Genomic DNA, 10,478 nt, shown 5'->3' with positions numbered 1-10,478 from the left:
GCGCCGCCACCGTTACCTCTCGGTTCACTCCAGCCTGTTTCAGGCTTGCTTTTAAGACCTATACTTCAGGTCTAGTGAAGTCTCCAGAGAGATTAGAATGTGGTGGCAACAAGGAAGTGTGCCTGTGTGTTTTAAGGTGGGGAAAACTGGATGATGGGAAAGGGATAGTGAAAGCTCCTAGTACTTTTATAGTAATATCTTATTCTCTATATATTAAAAAAAGAAAATTTAGTGGGCCTGTAATTCCAGAACGTGGGAGGCAGAGATAGGAGGAATCCAAATTGTAGCTTGGCCTGGGCAGCTTAGTGACTTAGTGAGACCATGTTGCAAAATAAAAAAATTAAAAAGGGCTTGGGATGTAGCTCAGGGCAAAGGTTCAACCTCCTATAACACACACACACACACACACACACACACACGCGCACAAGAAAACTTGCAATATTATCTAGGAAGTAGATCTAGATGCTCTTGAGGGACCTTAGATATTTTATTATTTCCTTCCTTCTTTTAAATTCAAAATATGATCACAGAGGGGTTGTATAGGTGGCAGTTTTAGTAAATAACATTTTTGGTAAATGTCAAAGAATAACTATTTCTACCATTATAGTCCTGTGTTACAGCATATAAAACTGAGTTTGAAAATACTTTGGTTCATAATCTTTAGGGTTTATAATCCAATAGAAAAGAATATGTCATACAGAGTATAAGATAGCAACATAGCTAAACAATTATGTCCGTCAAATACTCTCTGTCATTAAGAATTTATGCTTATGTTATTTTTGTACTTTAGTGATAATTTAAAATTTAACATTTTGAAGAAAGTGGAAAAACTCTTGCTCTTTGACCTGATGTGATGGTCTGATGCTAATTGCTTTTAGATTTATAATTAAGAAAAGACCTGTGATGTGGCGTGGTATTTTTCTGCTTTCATTCTTAAAATTTTTGTTGCTATTGTAATGGAAAGGAAATATTTTCTTTTTATAGCTTTTATTAGGTAGTGCCAGAAGAAGGCTGGAAAACATACTAGGGCACTAGAGACAGGTGCATTTGGGTTAACAGGACATGCACCTTAGTGTAGAAGATTAATCTGTCAAGCTAAGGCCACAAAGATGCTATCCATTTCCACCAAGAAGAGCCCTTATCATTTATATTTGGTGCACATACTCAGTATGTCTACATGGCATGTCTGTGAAAACATAACTCCAAGGAATTATGAGGCCTAGTTCATTACCAGAATCTCTGATAGACTAGAATCTCTAGATTTAGGTAAGTTCTAATGATGTCATATGGCATATATCTACTTCAATTTGCTGGAGAAATATTTTGCAGAATGCTTTTAGAATAAATTAGCTTTTCTGTACAATAAAAATCTCCAGAAAAATTCAGATTAGTTTCTAATGGAATAAAACACGGCTATGCTTAGGCAAAGAAAATCCTTTTATGATATAGCCAAGATTGCATTTTAAAATTTATGATTATGTCCAGGTAGATAAAGATTGCTCTTTATTTTGCTTTCCATTTCTGTTTGCTTTTCTTCATTGCCTTACTGAACTGGCAGGCTGGTGTCCAGTAAAATCTAAATGAAATGTCTTATCCTAAGGCTGTCAAATGAGTTGTATCTATTTCTTCTCCCCTTCACTAACCTTGGTTGGGTGATTTGAATACATTTTTTTTTCCTTTTTGTGGTGGTGGTGGCATTGGGAATCAAACCTAGGGATCTCTACACTGAGCTATATCCCCAGCCCTTTTTTATTTTTTATATTCTTGAGACAAGGTCTTGGCAAACTGTACAAGTTGATTTAAACTTGTGATCCTCCTGCTTCAGTCTCCCTCCCAGCATAAGCACAAACCACCATGCCTAGATCTTTTTTTTTTTTTTTAGACAGAGTGATGCTAAATAATCCAGGATGGATTTGAGCTTGCTATGTAGTTTAGAAGGGCTTAAATTTATAATCCTCCTGCCTTAGCTTCCCAAGTGCTGGGAATACAGGTGTGCACCACCACTTTTTCTCATCAGAGAGTAAGAAGGCCAGATTTCTTAAGGCAGGATTTAGGATGGAAGGTGGTAACTAAGTAAATGTTACCAGCATGTGATTTTGATGAATATATTCTCAAACCATCTCCATTTGGTAACATGCCATGAGTTTGCAGAATATCATACCTCGCTGTACTTTAGATAAGTGCCTCCCAAAGGCCAGTGTAGCACAGGCATTTTCCACCATCTGTCGAGCTGTTGTGGGGTAGTGGAAACTTTGAAAGGTTAGGTTTAGTTGGAGTAATTTAGTTCACTGGTTTTGTGCCCTTTGAGGGGATTTGGGGATGCCAGTATCTTACTCTTCTTTCTTTGCCTTGTGCTCCCACCATGATGTACTGTGCTGCCACAGGCCCAAAGGCAAAGGGCAAGTCAGTCATGGCCAGAGACCTCCAAAACTGTGAGCCAGCAAGAGATTTTTGTTTCTTATGAGTTGGTGATCTCAGGTATCTTGCCACAGTGATAAAAAGTTGATCAGTATACACATATACACATGCACTCATATCGAATGTAAATTAAATGTATTTTATATATGTAAAATTAATTTCTAATGTCTACTTTAGAAAAGGATTTATAATCAGTCTTCATTAACTCATATGAAGAACTAGAATATTTTCCATTAGTAATTATGCTGATCTTGATAATATCTTTATGAAATAAGGAGAATGCCAAAAGGAATAATTGAAAACAATAATTTGTGATATGGATGTGGTGGTGGTGGCATTGGGAAAGGTGTGGGGAAAGGTGTGGAAAATGTAAATTCCTGGATGTTCCAAGATGTATTTCTATTTAGATGATTGTGACTAAGACACACGTAACAAATATATTCTTCTTCCTAGATGTGGTTTATAAACAGCTTTCAGTCTAGTTGGTGTATATATCTTCACTTGCACAACATCTATGAGTTTAGATCTAACCACTTCTTCTCCAAAAATGGATCCTGATCTTTAAACGCTATCTTCACTTATACTCTGCCACATTCTCCTGGTTTTCTTCCAGTCTTACCATCCACTCGTTCTCATGTCCTTATGTAGATCCTATCCCATTCCTAGATTCTTAGCCTGGATTTCTCCTAGGCACCAGTCCTTGGACCTCTTTTCTACCTCTACTTTCCCAGTGATCTCCAGTTTCATGTCCAACTCAACAGGTGTACACTCAACTTCCTGCTTGAGAGCTGGAGTAGGACATCACAGGAATGTCCATTCATGACATTCAGCTGGCCCAGCCTAGGCCTGCCCCAACCTGTCCGTTCCCTGGTGCTTACTGCCTCAGACCCAAATCTGGCGTTTGTCTCTACTCTTCCATCACACGTCCAGTCCTTTTGTAAATCATACAGTGTCTTCCTTCAAGATCTATCCAGATACACAAACTTGTTAGCAGTTTGCCTGTTATTATTCTGCCTGCATTATTGCAACAGCTTCCTAACTGGCCAAAGCCTACCATGGACACAGCAGAGGGAATGAGCCTACTAAGTCAGATTAGGACTTTCTCTGCTCCACTCCTCCCAGTGATTTCCTACGCTCTGGGAAGTCACAAAGTTCTACTCAAAACGTTTCTTCAGAGCTGCTTGTCTCTTCTTGCAGATCTCCACTAAGTTAATATTTTCATGGAAGCCTTCCCTGGATACCCTGCTTCAAATTTCTTATTGCCCCTGCAGAATTATCCTGTCTTACTTTGATTTATTTTTCTCCATTTGGTGATTGACCAAATATTTTATTAATTTTGTTTATTGTTTATGTCCCTTTCCTTTAGAATATAAATCCCATGAGTGTTTGTTTACTGTACTTATAAAGACAGGTCCCACACAAAAATATCTGCTGAATGAAGTGTCTTTCTGTTGTTTTGGTGGCTGCTTGCATACATTTTAGTCTTACTTAATCAGTTGGAGTCAATGGTGCTTTACGTTCTGAGCATTTTCCCACTTTTTAAACTAGCCAGGAGTCAGGCAACAGAGAAAAAAATGAATACTTTCGAAACCAAGAATGAAATAATTTGAAAACAAGGAAGAGCCTTTGGGTGGATTTTTTCTTCCCTTCATGTTCCAGGTGGGACTGCAGCGATTGGGAATCTGATTGTATGCTGTTCCATTCTCTGCCTTGTTTCCTGTCCTCCAGTACGGGGAGCCTGGGTCAGGGCTCTGGTGTGCTGATTCCCAGGGGAGTCTTTTTTCCATTATGTCAGCTTGTACTCTGTCATGTGATGTGTCCAAATAAAAAGATAAATTATATGTTGTGTTTGTATAGCGATGTTTGTTATTATGCATGTCTATAAGTAGATTTTTATATGCTTTCAAAGCCAGAAATCTTTTATGCATGTTTATCAGATCTTTATAGATCTGGCATAAGCCAGTGCATTTGAAAAATTTTATAGTTAAAAAAAACTTTTAAAACTTACAAAACATAAATTAAATTCAAAAGACATCGCTTTAGTAACATCTAGTGTTTCATGATTATAAACATATTGTAGATATAGATTTTTTTCTCGCTCTGATTTTCCCAGGTGGGTGGGTTATCTTTAGCGGGGTTTCTGGATCAAGGGAATTAAAGGCAGCTAACAGGTGCCTGTTGATGAATCCTTGCCTGAATTAGAATTTCTTAGTTTCTCTTTAATCTTGTCACTTCCATAAAGTAAGCTGGCACTTCTGTCTTTACTTTTACACATCTTCAGTTAATAGCAAGTTAAGATTTGTAGTGGTTGATTTTGATTTATACGTCTTGTATGACAGATGTGGTGGGTTAACTAATGGTCAACTTGGAACACCCCGCTGACCTGAATCAGCACAGTCTGGGTGTGGAAGACCCACCTGAGGACTGTTGCCACTGGCACAAAAAGAGACTTGGAGGGGAAGATCATGGGCTGTTGATTTTCTTGGAGAAGCTTGCCATGGCTGGTTTTCCTGATGCGAGCTTGGCTGTTCTCATGGGAGGAGGAGCTCAGGTCCTTGTTGTGGCTGGGAATGGCTGCTGTTCTCTTCAGGGGAGCTTTGGTCTTCACCTTGAGCGTTGCTTCTTGATTCCAAAGTAGATCCCTCACCCTGGTGGCTCAGATCCTTCACCCCACTGGTGCAGGATTTCCAGCTTTTACCACTGGCCTGTGGGCCTTCTCAAAGCAGCTCACAGACTTGCATGAGACATGGCCTTGGGCTCTGGGCCTTTGCCTGGACTCATGGAGGACACTGCCTTGGGCTCTAGGCCTTCAGCTCAACTTGTGCAGGACATTGCTGTGGAATCCAGGCCCTCAACTGGATCCTTCAGGTCTATCTCTTGCAAGCCTCTGCATTTGACTTCTTGAGTGAATACTATAAAATAACTCTATAAATTATGTGTCCTGTATTAAATCTATCATCTTGCAGACCCTGACTACAACAATAAACAAATCTATTATCACACAGAGGTTTGGAGGCAAGATGTTAGCAGGAGGGATTTTAGGAAGAAGCCAAGAGGTCCGAAGTAAAAGAAAGCTGAGGGGAGGGCAGGGGAGGGAAGGAGAGCAGGGAGAGTGAGGCTGATTCTTAAATGGGATTGAGCTGACCTGTGACTGCTTCCACCAACTGAGCACAGGCCTCTGGCCTCTAAACTGAGTAGCAGGCTCCACGTTCGGCCTGTGCTTGTTGGAGTGAAATATTAAGGGGCCTTGAGGCCATGCAGAGAGGGAGATGAGTGCCATTGAGCTCAGACTGCCAGCTTTCCCTGTCAAGGTGCCAGGCATGTGAGCCTTGCACCTATTAGACAGGCTCAGTGTCAGCGGAAAGCCCAGTGACTCCAGCTGAAGTGACAAGTTGCAGAAGAGTGCCCAAATTCCTGACTCATAACATGGTGAAATTCGATAAAGTGGTGATTTAAAACTGTTAAGTTTGGGGGTAGTTATCAAAAAGAAACAGGGTAGCACAAAATCAACCGATTGCCTGATCTTGACGATACAGTAAGATAAAACCGCATGCCACGGGGAGCAGACCCCGAGTGAGATCCTGAGCTGCCCTAGCCTGTGTTGGATTTTGTCCAGTTCCCTGCTCCTTTCTTTTGTCTCAGCCACTTTTCCAGTGTCTTCATTATTGTTACACAGAAATAGAAAATTATAACACAGGAAGAAGTCCAAGTCTAAAGACCGATGAAGCTTTTTTCAGAGGACTATTTTCATGCTCTGCAAATGAGGATAATCCTTTGAGAATATCATGGAGACCACAGAGTGCATATCTGAAACGATGGCTGAAGGCCTGACATCTGTTTTTGAATGTGACGCATATAAAACCAAGCAGCCTTATTACCGGAGCTTTGCAACTTTTCCAGGTGTCTAATTATACTTCAGACTAGAATAGCTGTTAAAAGAGCTTTATCGTTTTATGGCCTGCTTCCCCAGACATCTTCTAACTATAAGTTGGATCCGTACCCAGGCCTTTTGATGGCCTGACCCTGTCATTTTCTCCTACTTTAAAAACAACTGTTAACTTCACCAAGAACAGCTTTGAATTTGCCTCCCCATCTTGCTCTCTCCCTCTGAGTCTAAGTGACGCAAAGCTTTTCCCTACCGTGCCAGAAAACCTGTTTTGGTTGTGATTGTTGGTAATATCTGATTACTCATATTTTGTTGGGAAACAGTCATTCATTTTAAAAGTATACTACCTTAGCCTTTAAAAAGTTATTTTACTCATAAAGCTGGTTATGGGTCAAAATTTATTTCCAAATTTCTTCATCCTTTTTTCAAAATTCCTATTTTTTTTTCATAAGGTACAAAAGGATGTAAAATTAAAGGCAAATAAAAAGTTAAATTTGAGGAGGAATTAGAAAAAAATTCAACTGAGACAAATCACACTTGAACAATGAAAGTTCCTTCTGTCACTTTCTCATTGTCTTGTTTGTTGTATTCAGATTAAAAACTGATAGAAAGCTACAAAGTTTTTTTGATCTTACAGCATTCTCTAATCATTGAGTGTTTAATGAAGTAAGAAGTTCTGTAGAACTTAGATATAAAGTTTCTCTCATTAATTTCCCTTAAAATAACTTTGAAATGAAAATTATATTTTACAAAATATATAAAATCATGGGAACTCAAGATTTCCTGGGATATAATTTTACTCATTTCAGACAATGAAAGTGCAAACTGTTTTACAACAGGGTCCAATTTCTGTCTGTTGCTTGCTTTTTTTAAAAGCGGTGTGTGTGTGTGTGTGTGTGTGTGTGTGTGTGTGTGTGTGTGTGTGCTCATAGGGTATACTACAATCAAAGAAAGACTCAAAGCAAATGGTATCTTCAGGAATTGAGAATGATTCATTCTCAAGTGCAAAAGCTTCTTAAATAGAAATTTCAAATAGATTCTTTATATATAGGTTCCAAAGCTTAGAGCCAATACCAAATTAAATGTAAAAAGGATAAAGAATAGATCTAGAAAGGATCTATTACCAAGAAAAAAACCTCCTGGACTAAGGGTGATTTTTGTGGGAGTAGATTTCAAACATTTCATTATCTCCTTGGTCTAAAAGTCATACCAAGTTTTAAAGAAATATATTCTTGGCATTATTATTTTTCTTTTTCTGATGAAGAACGACTCACATTTCACTTGCTATATGCTGGTTCATGTGGTAGAACACGTAGTTCATGTTTCTCCATGCATGAGATGGGAAGGGGAGGTGGTGTGGTGTAGGGACCCCATCCCAGAAATAGGAAATCTATGGCTTAAGTAAGCCATGTCTCCCTGAACGGAGGTGAGATTTACACTGGGGCTGGTTGAATGTCAGAAGGAAGAGCCTGTGAGGTTCCCCCGAGGAAGAAAGAGGGGGCAGAAGTAAAGGGTGAGGAGAGGCCAGTGCTGGGCCTGTAGAAAGTGACAAATATTTTCCCCTGCTTATTATTTTACTCATTTATTTTTGAATTTTATGACTACTTGATCTGAATTTTAAAAATTTCATCTCTTGAAATACACTTGTAATTTCATTAAGAATTTCTATCATTCTTCTTAATTCAGAAGTTCTTTCTTTTCCAGAGATCCAGGTGATGCTAGTTTATTTTTTTATACTGCTTTAGGGTTGAATTTTTACATGCGTCAGTATAGTTGTTAAGAAGGAAGACCACCTACGTTTGATTACTGTCACCAACGCTTAGTAGGCATGGGGATGGGATTAACCTATTTCAACCCCAGCTTGCTTATCTGTAAAATGGGGATAATTATAGCTTGTATCACAGTTAAATAAAAGTAGTTTCTGTGAAATATTTATAACAGGGCCTGACACTAATATCAATAACTGGCAATTATTATAAATATTATTACTGATAATAGTATTTATAAGATTTTTTAACATGCTTTTTTTCAATGACTACTACTTCTAAGAGAATCCTAACACTACTTCCAAAAGAACCTTTCCCTTTTCCCGTTAGGTTCAAAGTGATTTCAGCCCGTATGACATGTCTGTGTGCTCCAGTGCTTATTTCGGATTTCCTTTGATTTTGCAGTGTATGAAGATTTGTACTACATTGTTTGAAATACTGTAGCTTATAACATTTAATAATATACAGGAAGAATGTGTGTAGAATACATTGTTCCTTCTGCTAAGTGTCATGATTACTTTCTTGTTTAAAGTTACATTTTAAAAATTAAGGTTGGGGATGTAGCTCAGTGGTAGAGTACTTGCCTAGCATGTATGTGGCCCAAAGTGTAATCTCCAACTGCATATTATCGGGAAAATATTGTAGGTGCACATCACCCAAGGCACAGATGACTAATGTCAGCAAATGTCTGAAGCAATTTAAAATCATACAGGCAAGGTTTTGATGGTATACTCCATTACACTGCTCTGGGTGCCAACTCTCTTGACTTTTTGAGGAAAATGTTTCTCTAAACCCACCAGAAACACAAAGGAAAGGAAGTACCTTACCTGTCGATGCTAAGAGCACAGAGATTGAGGACGGTGATCCCCACGGAGGACTTCTGCAGGAAGGGGAAGAGCTTGCACAGAAAAATGCCAATGTTATTGTGCTCAAAAGGCCAGCGTCCCGCCAACAGCTGAGAAAAGGAGACACGGCTATGAGAAATGGCAGAGCTGGCTTGGAATATGTGGAATATTTTATATTTCTAGTTACACATCCTAACTTCTAAACGTTATATTCATTTTGCTTTCAACTAGCATGTAGTGGTAGAGTATTGCTCGCATTGTTTTTTTATCTCATGTTTTTGAGACCCAATAATTTTGGGCCTCGAAAGATATGGATAATATAATCTTAGATTATAATTATTTACATATTTTAATATTATAACACATATTTATTGAATAGATAATATAAATTATGGCAATATAGTAAATTATTTTGAATATTAAATACATATTATACACGAAATATGTAATACAAAGTAGAATTTGCTTTCATACGAAGTTGTTATTTTGCCTACTTTTTAATGAGTAAAGGCAATCTGGGGTTTTGGCTACCAGTTTAACTGAGAAGCAGGCAATAAGTACTCTCTTATGAAACCTTACTAACCCATGAATAGAGCAAGTCATTTCAACTAGTGGCACTGGAAGATTATATTATCTCTGGATAAACAGCCAAAACTATAAGTGAGAGATTATGGAGAATACTAGCAAACTGAAGTGGTCATGATGTTTTGATTTGACCTGCTGGTCAACACTTAACATTTCCTTTGTGCTTAAGGGCCTGACTCTCCTTCAGTGCATGTGACCTAAGAAGTTCATCTTTATGTAAGTTTAAATTTCTCCTTATCTACAGAAGAATAAGGTTACTGTGATATGTTTACATGGAAAGTCCATTGTTTCATGGTGACAGTTTAAAATCTTCCCAAGGCAGGGGGTGGGGGATATGTGTGAACACTGTATAGTGGCCATGGTATTCTACCAGGAACATGGGTTTAAATCATTTCTGTATCAGGGAGAGTAATGACCCTGCTGAATGTATGATACCTTTTGAAGAGTAAAAGTGGTATTGATTTCCTTCCTAGCTTTTGCTTAGTGACTCAGCATTTAAACTTACGCTATTCAATGGCAACAGTATCCTACTGATTTGGCAGATTTGTTTTTTCTTCTTCTCCTTCTTCTTCCTTCTCTTCCCCTCCCCCTCACCCCCCTCCTATCTTCTTCCTCCTCTTTCTCTTCCTCTCCTCCTTCTCCTCCTCCTTCTCTGCACAGTGCTTTTTACAAAGTCTCAGTTGGGCTTTCAATTTCTGTTTTACTACTTCTGCAAGATTATATGAGGGTTAATTTCATGGTTGCTATGGTCATTAACATGATCCCATTGAAAGAGGCTGGGAGCCCAGTTCCCCAAAGATACAAAATCAGAATTTTAAGCCGGGCGTGGTGGCTCACACCTGTAATCCCAGCACTCGGGAGGCTGAGGCAGGAGGATCGCTGTGAGTTCGAGACCAGCCTGCTGGGCTACATAGTGAGTTCCAGGTCAGTCTGAACTACATAGTGAAACCCTGTCTCAAAAAAAAAAAAAAAAAAAAA

General features: G+C 38.7%; 1 protein-coding gene and 1 long non-coding RNA gene across 4 annotated transcripts in view; one reads left to right on the top strand and one right to left on the bottom strand.

Annotated features, from left to right (window-relative positions):
* Ednra (endothelin receptor type A) overlaps nucleotides 1–10,478 on the bottom strand; it is a 55,318-nt gene that overhangs the window by 14,372 nt on the left and 30,468 nt on the right. For both annotated transcript variants that reach the window (XM_010610913.1, XM_010610914.1), the window contains exon 3: nucleotides 8,898–9,025. In XM_010610913.1, the coding sequence (XP_010609215.1) occupies nucleotides 8,898–9,025 (128 nt within the window). The remainder of the gene's footprint in view (nucleotides 1–8,897; nucleotides 9,026–10,478) is intronic.
* The window catches only part of LOC104853080, a 113,817-nt gene continuing 103,349 nt past the window's right edge, over nucleotides 11–10,478 (top strand). For both annotated transcript variants that reach the window (XR_004515695.1, XR_004515696.1), the window contains exon 1: nucleotides 11–136. This is a non-coding gene — a long non-coding RNA (uncharacterized LOC104853080). The remainder of the gene's footprint in view (nucleotides 137–10,478) is intronic.

Source organism: Fukomys damarensis, unplaced genomic scaffold, assembly GCF_012274545.1.
Source record: "Fukomys damarensis isolate Sample0158 unplaced genomic scaffold, DMR_v1.0_HiC HiC_scaffold_38, whole genome shotgun sequence".
NCBI classification, from domain to species: domain Eukaryota; kingdom Metazoa; phylum Chordata; class Mammalia; order Rodentia; family Bathyergidae; genus Fukomys; species Fukomys damarensis.
Note: the sequence above shows the minus strand (reverse complement) of the source record. Positions and strands in the feature narration are given on the sequence as shown.